This window comes from Andrena cerasifolii, chromosome 14, assembly GCF_050908995.1.
Source record: "Andrena cerasifolii isolate SP2316 chromosome 14, iyAndCera1_principal, whole genome shotgun sequence".
Taxonomy (NCBI): domain Eukaryota; kingdom Metazoa; phylum Arthropoda; class Insecta; order Hymenoptera; family Andrenidae; genus Andrena; species Andrena cerasifolii.
In genome coordinates this window covers 6,091,796-6,105,673 of record NC_135131.1, presented here as the reverse complement: position 1 = coordinate 6,105,673, position 13,878 = coordinate 6,091,796, and the positions used below count along the sequence as shown (strand labels likewise).

The 13,878-nt window shown below is 39.7% G+C and overlaps 2 protein-coding genes across 3 annotated transcripts; both read left to right on the top strand.

The window, feature by feature from the left end:
- The first annotated feature begins 65 nt into the window (after positions 1–65).
- LOC143376288 (protein FAM8A1) lies at positions 66–2,317 on the top strand. Its single transcript, XM_076826429.1, has 6 exons — positions 66–231; positions 590–795; positions 910–1,056; positions 1,312–1,432; positions 1,527–1,641; positions 1,706–2,317. The coding sequence occupies exons 2-6, from the start codon at positions 594–596 to the stop codon at positions 2,042–2,044; spliced, it is 924 nt and encodes a 307-aa protein (XP_076682544.1). The 5' UTR covers positions 66–231; positions 590–593; the 3' UTR covers positions 2,045–2,317.
- A 420-nt stretch (positions 2,318–2,737) lies between these two features.
- On the top strand, positions 2,738–13,872 carry Rab6 (RAS oncogene family member Rab6). Of its 2 annotated transcripts, none has more exons than XM_076826431.1 (6): positions 2,738–2,978; positions 3,608–3,666; positions 4,849–5,008; positions 5,087–5,292; positions 5,377–5,443; positions 7,873–13,872. In XM_076826431.1, the coding sequence occupies exons 1-6, from the start codon at positions 2,909–2,911 to the stop codon at positions 7,944–7,946; spliced, it is 636 nt and encodes a 211-aa protein (XP_076682546.1). In that variant the 5' UTR covers positions 2,738–2,908; the 3' UTR covers positions 7,947–13,872. The 2 variants fall into 2 exon arrangements, with proteins under 2 accessions (XP_076682546.1, XP_076682547.1); XM_076826432.1 differs by lacking the exon at positions 7,873–13,872 and adding an exon at positions 5,878–7,160 and having other exon boundaries at positions 2,739–2,978.
- The last annotated feature ends 6 nt before the right edge of the window (positions 13,873–13,878 follow it).

Below are 13,878 nucleotides of genomic sequence, written 5' to 3'. Positions count from 1 at the left end.
TTTGCCGCGACTACTCCAGTGGTGCCTGTAAACAGTAATTTTTTGTTTACATTCGAACCTTTCCTCTTCGCGTGTACGTTTTGAGTGGACGTCTGCGATCAACTTGCCCGTACTTGTCACCTTTCAATTTCTTTTGTGTTTTAAACGTTCAAGGAAATTGCTACGCTTGCCCAGAGTCGTTCCTATACGAAAGTTTTAACGGCTCGGTTAGGGCAACCCGGACAGTGCTAGGTAAAAATCACAACGAATTATTTAAAACACTACTTTAAACAATGGACGCCAAGGGGAATACAAATAAAATAGTATATCAAATGTAACGTGTAGTCGAACAATTAAACGATAATATTTTATTCTGCTTTATACTTTCAACCTTGAACTGTAACGTTAAAGTAGCTTGCAACAGAGAACATAAGGCTCCGGATGCGTCATTTCGTATAGAACCATGTTTTGTTTTGATCGAATTTCGGAATAAACCTCCTCGTTTCTTGTTTATTCTGTCGAACACGTATTTCATCCGTCTCCGTTACCTCCGTTCTATTAATCTCGATCGAATAGAGTCCATTAAGAAGCAGTTAATTCTCCAAAACAGCAACATGGTAGATGACACAAACGACGAAACAATACCAAACAAATCCACCGAATGTAAAGACCATCCTAAAATGACAGCCGCGGAGGAACGTTCCGAATATTTTAATAAGCTGGAGAAATGGTTGCACGAAGCATACGCTTGGCAAAGCATGGCCACGATGTTCCCGTATTACCTAATGTCCGGTCAAATACTGAATCCAGCAGCTGGTACGATCGTAGTTATATTCCTTCTCTCGCGTTTCTGCGACCTGTACAATTTATATATGTTCGTTGCATTTCCTCGACATGGCAAAATTATTCTATAAAATAGAATAATTATAGGTATACCGTCGTTCTCGTCTCAAATACCGAATATAGCGAGTACGCAAAGGTTACTTATCGGCGCGACTGGCCAGCAGATTGATCCGTTAAGACAGAGAAGGGCGCAAGACCGTATAGGACCTCCATTCCAACCTCCTGGAACCGAAGGTAGAAGGTTATAATGATAACTCCTGAGTTCATCGCATTCCAACAGAGGTTCAGCCAGTACCATATGTGCTTTTCATACAAAAACACTGCATTCCGCACGGTCGTCTCTCTCGTATGTAGTCTATACATCCACGTGTGCCCTCGAATGCATATTTCTCTCAAATGCAGTATTTTTGAAACACGCGTCTTCATTGCTTATCGTTTGATTTAAGAGTGACTGTATTTATTGAAATTTGAGGACATGTAATCTTTCAGGTTTCGAGTATCGCATACCGCCAGTATGGAAACGATTCGCAGCCGAGTTGATAGATTTGACGATGTTGTTCCTCTTGAAGTTTTCCATTGCCTTTATCGCCATCGATGTTTTCGCTTTCATGTATGTAAGACCGAGGGACTAAGCACGGCCTGTCCTCCTGTATACTTGTAATATCCTTTATATTTATCTGTGGACGCGTTCCGCATTCTTCCAGAAATATAGACGACTTGCGGATGGACTTGCGAATCGATTATAAAATGGCTTTAGATATGACGTATGGAATGTTGGTGTTAGAAATGATCCATCGCGTGATAGTTTGCATTTTTGAGGTGAGAGCAACATTGTCGGAAGCGGCGTCGAGGATCGGTTAACTGAGACTGAGAAATATTGTAGGCATTTTGGCTGCAGCATGGTGTAAATGGTCGTATAGGCGGTGCGACCCCCGGGAAATCTATGATGGGACTGAGGGTGGTTCAGTGCCGCAACGTTACACCCGTCGACCGACCTGATGACCCCAATCTTGTGCTTGTTTCACCAGGAACAGATTTAGGTCTGCCGCTCGCGCTTGGCCGATCGGTTGTGAAAAACTTGATTTCAGCGATTCTATTCCCAGTAGGCTTTACGCTGTTCTTCTTTAGATTTAATAGAACCGTTTACGATCTACTTTGTAACTCTATCGTGGTTGAGGATCCTTACAGAAACTTAAATATCAACAGACTCCATCAACAGTAAATGTATACTTCGAAAGATCCAGATATGTATGTATGCGCGGGCGTATGTCATATGTATATAAAATGTATAAATCCACCATAGCAATGTTGCGAAGTATTTTTCTAAAGTAAAAGGTGATTTATAAATGTACCAATGTAATCTACAAAGACTATGTAATATACCGAAACCGAATGTTTACAAGCTATTTAAGGAGGAAGAGTTAATTACATTAAACCTACAAGAAATGTACAGATTCTAACTATTACAGTAATTAATAAACCATTTTATAGTTTATGTTTAATTCTTTCAATATTTAATACTAGCTTTACTAAGCTTCGCCCGAAATTTGGATTCTGATTTTATAAAAAAAAAAATTTTTTCGTGAATATAGTCGCATTTGTCTGGATTAGTAAGACATGAGGTGAGGCTCATTTCGTGATCCTAGAGTTTATTGTTCAAAAGTTTTTAGGCGACAGACACACAACATATAAAAGCTTTCTGCTTATATATTAAGATTTGCCCTCCGGAAGGGAATAAAGAGGGTTTCAAGGGATTCTATTTTTTTATCATATCGCGCGTAGTATTTCGCTTTCAATTTCGCTGTTAAATTTAAATAGGTTTGTTTGAAATTTTATTTAGTCATTGTTATGTTAGTCTGGTTTGAACGTTCGAACGCCATCTGGGGAGAAGGCGGCTGGCGACTAACCAATGACGTCACTTCCCAGTTAAACGTGGCTGCCTTGCGATTCAAGGAAGGAGTGGCTTTGCGATCTGTCAAGTTAAATGATTCCTTCTGAAAATTAATGACTCGTTGCATCGGTTAAGTTCTGCTCGTTACTTCGGTACTGATAACTCATCGCGCAGTAGTTCTGATATACAAGGAAAATGTCATCTTCGGGTGATTTTGGAAACCCGTTGCGGAAATTTAAGCTTGTCTTTCTCGGTGAACAGAGCGGTATGTATTTTCCCCATATACTTCCGTTGATTTTCGATCAATATTGCCGATGTACCTCGCGGTTTTATCTTCTCGGTGATTTCCTCTCTGTCGAGAACCAGCGTTCCCGTCCATTCCCGATCACTATTCTAGGTTATAGATCAATATTTCTGCTTACTCTGTAATTTAATAGTTCCGATCGAATTCGGCGTCGTTCTTGTTGTCACCTCTTCAATCTTCTATTCAGCCTTCTTCGTAATATATCTATTTACATTTCACGATTCCCGCGATTCAACGCGGACTGGTAGAAACGTCCTTTCAGTCCGATTTTTAGAAATATGTAATACCATTGGTGTTCATAATTCAGTCACCTTCCTTTGTACGGTTGTACGGTGTATTTGTTTCCTTTTAAACAATCACGGAATACATTGGAACAGCACATTTGCGGTGCAATTGAAAAATCTTATGGTTAAATAATTTATGCTTCTCCCTGGAAGACATGATCTACTTACTATATATTTATTTAAATTGTCAACAATATAGTCTTTAATCCAACGGTCAGAAAAGTTGATAACTTTAATTCTAATTTTATTAGTATTTAATAACGCGCAGCTGACTTATCGTATCTTTCGTGTGATTTGGTGTTGCAGTAGGAAAAACGTCTCTCATCACACGGTTTATGTATGACAGCTTCGACAACACGTATCAGGTATGAAAGCAATGGTTTCTTGATATATACATACGTATGTGTTATAATATTTACATGTACTCTACCATCAAGGACCCAGTATCCGATCACTTAAGAGTGACTACCGCGGGTTTTTAACCGTGCAAAGGGAAAACTTAACCAAATTTAAAAGATTTTTTCGTTATTTCAGTAAATCTATGTTTTATCTTCAATTTGGTATTAAAAAGGTGCACGTAACAATAATTATTTTATAATTTAATTGAAAGTAAAAAATGCAAAGGGAGCAGTTTCTGATCACCTTCACACGTTTTACTATGAGCTATCAAATTTTACTTATAAATTTCAAAATACTTCATAATTATTTAGTAATTTGTTAGAATAAATTTGTATGATAATAAGTTTATTATTTGGTTTATTTTCCTAAACTGATCAGGAACTGGGTCCTTGACGGTATCTGTTTTATTAAAGAATGTATCACTCTGTCCTTAAATATATAATATAGCAGTGAATGTTAGATTAATCCATCAAAGGATTACATAAATTCACTTGTCATTAAGATTTATTTTATATGCTTTGTTTATACATATTAAACATTACTCTATGGAATTTACAAGAACTTATGCTCTTACGAATACTTAATTAAACAGCCTATTACTGGTCTTCTTTATCATACAACCCACGTTAAAATCTTGTGAGATCGTCTGATTCCAGTGACACACTTTCCAATGACCTTATGAGAATATAGCGAGTCATTAATTTCATTTTGCTGCGTGCCTCAGTTAATTGAGCTAGATAAGAACTTTAAACTAAAATATGTTTCTATTCTACAAAACAGTCAATATCAGGTGTCAGGGGCAAATGCTAGCAGGAGAGGCAGTAGAGAAGCCAAGATATTGACTTTTTCTAATAGACAGATTTATAAAAACAGAATTGTAGGATAATCATAAGAACTTTATTATTATATTCTTTTATGAACAGTGGTATCATTTCATGAAAATGAATCTCTTTCTCTCCTTTAACTAAGTATACATTGGTAATTAAAAGGACGTTAACTTTGAAGGTGTTATAAAAGCATTAACGAGGCTGAGATAATCCATATTTAATGCGTTTGTTTCTCTCTCAAATATATGCAGAAAATTCACCGAAACATATGGTACGGGTGGTGCACAAAATAATAATGTAGCGCATTATTATTTGTTGCAGGCAACGATAGGTATAGATTTTTTAAGTAAAACCATGTATTTAGAGGATAGAACTGTAAGATTACAGCTATGGGACACTGCGGGTCAAGAGCGATTTCGATCCCTGATACCCAGTTATATCAGAGATTCTACAGTGGCAGTTGTCGTATATGATATTACTAGTGAGTGTAGTTTATAGTAGCAGCGCAGCGTTGATGGTCAGATGTTATTGCATTGGCTCAAGCGAACTATTTACACAGATGCAAACTCATTTCATCAAACATCGAAATGGATCGACGACGTACGAGCCGAAAGAGGAAGTGATGTAATTATAATGCTAGTGGGTAATAAGACAGACTTGAGTGAGAAGAGACAAGTATCAATGGAAGAAGGGGAACGAAAAGCTAAAGAATTGAATGTAATGTTCATTGAAACCAGCGCTAAAGCTGGTTACAATGTAAAACAAGTATGTGTTCCCAATATTGGCTTATAGTTTTACTATACTTACTCGCAATCATGAGATACTAATGGTATTTGGTTTAATTCTCAGTTGTTTAGAAGAGTAGCAGCAGCTTTACCAGGCATGGATTCCACTGAAAATAAGCCTCCCGAAGACAGTATCCTTTGCGAAAGATGCGTAATGTACACATTTGCATGATACATTTACATATACTCATATTTCAGGAATTTTTCTTTCTTCGAATACAGCAGTACACCCTACATCCTCAATTTTTTTATCGTAATTACGTTTGTTATGATCTTATTAATTACTTTCAGAGTAGTCTCATTTGAGTGTATCATATTTATTTATTATATATTTTAGAGGAAATGCTTAATTACCAAAATTTCAGACTTCTTCCAAAGTAACGTCATACGTAAATATTTATATAAATAACTTCACGTGTCTTATTAAGGTTTGTCGTTATCGTTATCGATATTTCGAACCGTCGCTTCGAATATGTTACTTTTAATATTATTATTTAACATTCTTAACATTTTCAGTTTCCGTTATATTTTTTGTGTTTTCCTTAATATGTTGGTAAACCCGTAGTGCAAGAAGTAGTTCTCAAGGACACACCAATTGAACTAAAACCATCGGAAAGCAGTTGTGCATGTTAAACCACCGATCAGCCTAATGGTAGACAAGGCACTGATTGAAGTTAAATTATAAATTAAACTTTCAACGCTAGGACAGTGAAATTCAGTCTGTGTCTTTTTCACAGTTTAAAATGTGGAAAGTAATAGCACTGTACTAAATAGCTATAATTCTTTATTCATGGAAAATAAGTATCACACGGTAGCTTAAACAGACTGCTTTTACACAATAACGTGTTCGTGTGTATTAGCACATCGTAGCATCCACGTAATCCAATTTATTTAAACTCTGGAACTCTACATCAAAGCTGCAGGCTTTTTTTTAACATGTCGATAGCTAATAACTTTTATATTTAGATAGTGCATTGATCTTGTTTTTTTTTTAATTGGAAAATAAATTTTTTAATACATATTTTGTTCGTCGCGTGTACTTATCATAATTTTAACTTTAAGTAATGAAATTTCTGTATTTTGCAATCTGAAAAAGAAGACTTAACGAAATACTAGTCGTGTGCATGATCAGTGTTGCAGTTGCATGACGTGGTGCACTTATATATATATATATATATATTTATAGTTATGTATATGTAAGATGCAATTTGGTGAATTTAACTGACGCTAAAATCGTACAATTGCGTATTGCGTAAATGCAGTCAAGAGAACATAGTCGGCCACAATTGTTCATTCACGTGAACGATTGCGAGTACCAGCAATAAGAATCTTGTATATCATGATTCCATTCAATTTACATTTGAACTGATATATACATAGAAGACAGGAAATCTCGTACATAGTATGTACTTGTGTGTGTACTACAGACGAATACAAAGAGAATAACTTTAAGAAAGGAAGTGCAACGATGCAAGAACTAGCAGCTAATGTTGTCTCATTTTTTAAGAATATTTTAAGAAAACATTGCTCACGCTCGATAGGGTTTCCTTAATTTGGAACTACCATTGCATACATTAACACATTGCATACATTTCCTACTCAAGTATTATTTATACATTTCGAACTTGATTAGACTCGTTTATACATATATACAAAAAAAAAAGAAGAAGAAAAACAACGCGTACTTAGAAAAAGTAATTCACAAAGAGATACTGACAAAATTGGATTTGTATATATTAATTTAAAAACGGGATATGGCTAGGCAGAATGCTATTATATCTAATATTGTGACATTTTTGTTAATAATTATTGTAATATTTTTATTTATATAAAAAACCTCAAATAGCATTATTATTTTTCTTTTTACGTTAATTTCTCAAAATCCACACTCTTTTCTTGCCATTTTTCCCTAGGAATATACGTATACGTATTTTTCTTTCGCGATTCACGCGAGAAATTTGTCTCTTTCTGACTATTTTCAGTAGAACTTATAGGTATACAATATTTTATACTATATCGTAAGATTATGATAAACAGCACTCAATGTATAATTTTAATTAAGGTGCTTTGTGGCTGTAAATTTCACTACAATTAATATTAGGGAATGCTCCGTCCCATTTTTGAACTATTTAAATTTTATATGCTTTTTAAATTACAGCTATTCTAGCTTTGAAAAAACAAAACTCAAATGCATACATATACTTAATGACTCAAATTGAATGGGACTAATTTTATGATTAATCTTAAGAGTCGTGCCGTATGTGTTTTAAACGATTCGTAACGATGTTACAATTGTACGGTGTGAAACTTGTTACGCTGCCTAAATGCAAGGAATAATTAAAGTCTACAATATCATTCCTAAGGCCTAAAGTTCTTTGCATTAAATGTTTCTAAGCTCACAATATTCCATTATGATATTACGCGAGAGCGATCCTTTCGCTAGAAATAGAGCACCCAATGTTCTGACTATAATCAGACGTGTGGCGCGCACGCGATGTAACGCGATGAATCTCATGAAATCAAATGGTCACTGTAATAACGCCTTAACACACGAAAGCAGCTGTCGACTTGCAGAATCAATCACCGATGCAGAACGGCTCCGAGTCGGAGGGGGAGAGTGGCTGCATTTGCTAGGGAGGTGGTTTATCAGTGTGCAGCTAATAATGCTAACTCCTTTGAGACATTCAGATACGAACCAAAACAATGAATCATCACATACTATTAACAAGATACTGGCTTCCTCCGATGTCTACATCGTGGCCCACATGTTGCGCGGCAAAGGCACAAAGCGTTTCATTAACATCGTTCTTACGACTACTGTCCTAATTGCTCTCATTTCACTTTGTTTCTAGCGAGATTTCTTGCTGCTCATGTTACTCCGAGAGACAGCTTCGCGCGGTTGTAGCGCGCGTTATGTCGTAGCTGCGTGCGCGGCGCTCTCCGACAAAAATCTACGCTCTTTTCTGTGACGGTGTGAGCCGCAAAATCTACGTCGTTCGAGCATCAAACCCGCGACCGGTTACATCGATGTAAAGCTACGGTTGCGATGATAGGGTGGCGCCTCCTTAACTCGTCAGGACACCTTTGTACGCGTTGTCAATGGAATTAATCGAAGCTTTCTAGGTCTCGTACATATCACGATTCTCCGTGTTTGCCGAATCACGTTCGAGCGTACCTAAGACTACTATCTTTTCCGAATTATACCGCATACTCTGCCACCGATCTCTTGCGAAATTACATATTCTCATTCACCCTATCGTCGTTCGCTTCGATCGCTATTTAGAAGCGAGATCTACCGGACACGCACAACACACCGAGAAGCTTAGGCGAGCTTCTGGCACGCGAGATCACGGGACTTACGAAAACGACTGAAAGTATTCATTATCCCGCACAGTAGTGTCGAGGAATCGAACGACCGAGCAACTTATTTACGATCAGTTGCGGATAGTGTAATTCATAGAGCACGTTTATTGGCGAGCCTGTTCGATGCCGAGTTGTTCGAGGTTTATAATGTAATCGTAATTACAATCTTTATAGACGTTTTTCGATATTTCTTGATAATAAGCAAGCGACTCTTGACACGCGATCCGTTCATAAATTGAGAAAGAAGACGCGTGTTGGCGGAGCAACCTGAAGTGCAATATTATGCAGGATACACTCTTGTTTTAAACTTTAAGCCGTTGACAAACACTCGATGATTGCTTCGACTCTTACAATTGTTTCGACGAGACTTAATCGTCCGTTTATTAAATTCACTGAAATCAGAGCGCACTGTTTAATCATAGGAGTGAGTAAAAGAGAATATTACGCAACGCTGCAATGTTTAAAGCTAGAGGCAGCAGCGAAGCTTCACGGACGAGGGAAGATAAAGCTGCGTCTTCTTTCTTTCCAAGGAAACGAGCATACACCCGCAAAAGTATGGAATGCGCGGGATTAGCACGAGGATGTGTGCGTGCATCAATTCATGAACGTGTCTCGTGCGACGCCAACGTAAAGCGCGTCGAGCGACGAAACACTTTGCGCGTGTTTCATCAAGGAGACTGAACGCTTCTAGTGCGCCAATATCTAATTAACTAAAGAAATTAGAAGGAACTCGAGCGATGCATAAGAGCGTATGTACCGAGCGAGATACATACAACAAGGAACGCCTTGAGGGGGTGTGCGTGAAGAATCGTGTTTCGAAAGGGCCATAGGATTGATCGAGAGTGCCACGAGCGGGCCAATTTTGCACCTGCTAATTAGAAGTTAGAGAACTGTAGACGCGTCCGAGGGAGAAATGCGAGGATGAGAAAGTTCCGGTTGGGGCGTTCCACCGCTGCTTGCAGTGCCGAGCGAGCGCAGCTTCCCCTAGTGTCGTCGTTGTACATTGATGTGATAAGGCTTCTTCGAGGAAACTATACAAAACGGAAGGAAGGGAAAATGATAAGTCGTACGTTGTAATTCATTAATCCGCTGTGCTTAACGTGAACTCTACATGCCCTAGCACTGTTTTCTCAACGTTAAACTCTCTCCCTAGCGCAGCCCCTGTCTATAACGTGTCGCGTAGCGTCGACTCGCACCGTAATGTATCGCAGCGCGTCAAGATCTCGGGGCCTGGGGGTCCGTCGATGCGAGTCCACGGAGACCAACGACAGCGCGCTCCACTCTGTCTGCCAAGAAGACCAGACACGTGGAGAACGATCCCAGAGACCGCCTAATAGCTCAGACTTTACCGATGGACTCGTATCATTCGGCGCGGCGTCAGGATCCCTCGCGTTATATTCGTAGCGCACGCGAAACGTGTATTTTCATTTGTTTCGGCCTCGCGAGAGCGGAGGAGGCACTCGTCTGTAGACTCCTCGACCGGACACGCGCCTCGTACATAGTTCAACGTAGGATAGATCATCTATGACTTTCCACACTGATCGTGAGAGTAAACGTGCTAATGTTAATCTCGCCTACTATAAGACTCGCTCGCCTAAGAGGACGTGCCAGTCGCGCACGGTCAGAAGCACCCTTAAAGTTAGGGGGAGGTTCTGCGGTTCCAGGGACTGTCTCCTCCGCGGACAGCGAACCGGATCAATTCAAGTACGCCGATCTAGTCGGAACGATCGACGCGTTGGTCGTTCAATGATTCACGGTGCTTGGCTTTTCGTTGCGGTTTAACCCTTTCGCTACGGCGAATCCTTTTGCAATTGGTTCCTTATAGGAGCTCGGTCTAAGAAGTTGAATATCTTGGATTAGCTTTCTCGTTGAAAGAAACGATCGCAATAATTGGAATATCGTTGTAATGTATCGAATAATAACGTGGCTAAATGGGTATCTCGACCTTTTAATTGTACCCTCGCTTGTAGCACGTATCTACCTATTTCTTCGAGATCGATTAGTCCCTACAATCGCTCTTCGTAGCGAAGGGGTTAATAGTAATTAATAGTACGATAGCGATAATGATTTGTAGCAATTTTCAAAGGAACTCTTGCGAATGTAATTTGCAAGGCCGTCGCGTTCTGTGGTAAAGTCACTGTACCCGATGTTTCTTAGTTGAATAGAGGTATTTGCTGTATCGTCTCTTTGCAATTAAATTGTCAAACTTTCACGTAGGAGTAGGGTGCGATATTCATTAATTGTAAGATTAACTCTTCGAGTCTTGACGTTATTCAGCCACTAATTAATATCAAATCTGGATCTATCACAACCCCTTTTTTTAGAGATAACTCTGTGAACCAGGTTTCTCGTAAATCATTGCAGATATGGTGGAAACTGAAGTTTGTGATACTTTTTATGCCTTCGATTCCCTTCGTGTAGCATCTCGCGCCATTTGTGCATTATCTTTTATATGGTTTAGCCCTGTTTCTTGAGAAGCTCGAGACTCGGAGGGTTAAATATCGAGGCTTTAAGTTCCCCATGCATTATATAAAATAGAAAGTAATGTACGCTTTTGTTTAACGTCGTCAAACGAGATCTTGCAGAAATATAATTGAAAATAAAACTCTGAGGCTTTGTTCTTTCAGGAACGACGACGAACAATCGATTAATGCGATGAGATACGAACGTCCCGACTGGACCGGAACCTAAAGTGCATTTGAGACTCACATTAAACGTACATATAAATATACACGTATTATGTATATCTGCCGATCTGATTCGTTGGAGAAGAGAAAACGTAGATACCAAATGATAAACTGAACCTTGCTATTGTTTCTCGTTTGCTGTAGTGGAATAACGAAGTAGTAGTGGATAGCGACTGGCGCATTATCGTTTAGCTTGGAGCTATACAGTCGTAGCGGAACGCAAACATCGATTGTATTGCATAAATATTAGAGGACGCGTATTGTCCTTTCTCGATTTACGTTTTTGTCCGAGCTACAACGAACCACGGTCGGAGAAAACTATGGAGAACGATGCGCTTGTCAGTTGTCGAAAGGGAAATTTCGCTTTATTTTTCTGGTTTAATCAGTCGTTTCAAGTTCGGGACAAATTTTTCGCGGTACCATTTTTTCATTGAAGGTTCATTGAAACCCTTTGTACTTAGGTGGGATAACAGATTTCAGTTTCGTTGACTGTTTCTTAATGCTCTCGTAGGGTGGGACCAGAATCAGTCACGTAGCTTTTTTTTTTTAAATTGTTGCATCGGATTAATCTTAGTAGGAAACATTTTACTTATTCTGTTGCCAACATTTGGCTCCGTGTATTGAATTCGTTCGACAATCCCGTAAACTATTGCTACAGTTTGTCGCGTATTTAGTCGCACCTATTGTTTCGATCGGGATAATATTATCGCCACCCCAGTTGGCGAGAGCTAGCGCGACTTTTGTGAGATGGTGCTTTTGTGTAAATACGCGTAACACTGCCTGGATGTAGTGATCTGAAGTGATATGTGACATCCACAATCTTTTTTCATGGTTTTCTGTTTTGCGGCGCACGTTTGTATCGCTAATACCGGAGGCGAGTTGCTAAAGGGATGATATCGAATGCAGAGGGGTCGAATATATTTACACTAACGGTACAGCCTCGGCACGATGATTGTTTGAACGCACTTGGATCGCACCTACAGTACGAAATCCATTATGGGGCAAGCAGTTCAATCCTGTTTGGAAATAGAGAGAGTACATTCGTAGAGCAATGACCTCAGGGCTTGCGGCTTGGCTTCGCGGATGCTTTTAACCCCAGAAGCATATCTTCGAGACGTGAACTGGCGGTCCAGGGGTCCCGAGCTTAGCTTGCCAGTGTAATAAACCGCGGAAGAAGCATTCTGTGAGCATTCTTCGAGCTTGACAGCTTCAGCCAGGTTCAATTAGGGTCCCCTCTTTAATGTTAAGTCAGAGCAATAATTTTATAAACAGTTTTTTCTAATTTACTCAAAGTTAGTAAAGGTGGAGCTACACCCTCTTGCCGCAGGGTCCCCAGTTGTGTTTAGAATTTCGCAGGAAGTGATTAGGCGCTAAGGACACGCGGAGTCCGGGTCTCGGGACCCTGTTAAAAAAAGCCTGGCTACTTTGGAAGCTTGAACTCGTGGCAACCCTCAATTCGTATTGCATTTAAATGCAGCCTGTCGCAATCGTCCCAGACTCATCTCAAATACGATTATCCACTTGATCTGACCGTGGTAAATGCTATAACTGATCCAGCTTGACTGAACCGCTAGTGTAAATGAAGTTCGGCGAAAGCATACAAGTTGAAACGCTGTCGTATCCTTCGACGTGTTTGCCGGCCCGCATTTCATTGTCTACGGGGTGTAGGCACGGATCCAGGGTGGTCTGTAACTTCGGGACGGTTGAAATTACGGATCGAAGGGGGAATTAAATTCCACCAAGTTCGAAAGTTCCACCGTGAAAGAGAACGTCGAGCTCTCTCCAGCTGTCCATTAAAAATTGGACGAATTCACCGTTAAAGTTCCCGAACGAGGGTAACGAGAAGCTTCGCGAAAACTTTGGGGGCGAGGGGTGAGCATCGATTGTTTAATCCTCTCTCCTCGTTTTTATTTCAACGTAATTTCAATTGAATCGAAAGTATAATCAGCCTTGGTCCGCGAACAACTTTTCGTTTCGCCCGGGGAAACTTTTTTTCACGGCGAGTGTGTTGGTAAGTCGAGTGGAGCGAGTAGCTGCGTAAATCTGGGAAATATTGCGACCGATTAAAGCGAAGTTAGGAGGGACGGTGGAAAATGCGGGGGATAACGTTTGATTAATCCGAATATTTCCGGGGGAAAAAAGATCGTTGCAGGGGGTCAAGTAGTTGAAATTAAACGAAGATTCGGATTAAAGTGGAGCCAGGCTGCTGGAGGGGATTTTCCGTATTAAAAACAGATCGCGGGAAGAAAAATGTAGTAAAATCCCGCTGAGCCGTATTAATGGACGCGACTGGTCGTACAAATGATATGGGGGCTGAAATTAACAAAATCCGCGCTGATGAGAATCCACTGCTCCGGACGCAGATCACAGAGATAAAAGTACGATAAAAGCCTGCCGGTTTAGATTAACGGGATTGAGAAATGCTGAAGCGAATGGGGCCCGAATTATAGAGTGGATCGTACAGCTGGGGAGATGATTAAAAATTTGGAAATATATGCACACTGAGCCAACACTTT

Coding starts and splice junctions, on each gene's coding strand:
- Rab6 (XM_076826431.1), top strand. CDS start 2,909: ATGTCATCTTCGGGTGATTTTGGAAACCCGTTGCGGAAATTTAAGCTT. Junction 2,979..3,607: donor CTTTCTCGGTGAACAGAGCG/GTATGTATTTTC, acceptor TTGGTGTTGCAG/TAGGAAAAACGTCTCTCATC. Junction 5,293..5,376: donor CTGGTTACAATGTAAAACAA/GTATGTGTTCCC, acceptor TTTAATTCTCAG/TTGTTTAGAAGAGTAGCAGC.
- LOC143376288 (XM_076826429.1), top strand. CDS start 594: ATGGTAGATGACACAAACGACGAAACAATACCAAACAAATCCACCGAA. Junction 1,057..1,311: donor CCAACCTCCTGGAACCGAAG/GTAGAAGGTTAT, acceptor GTAATCTTTCAG/GTTTCGAGTATCGCATACCG. Junction 1,433..1,526: donor ATCGATGTTTTCGCTTTCAT/GTATGTAAGACC, acceptor GCATTCTTCCAG/AAATATAGACGACTTGCGGA.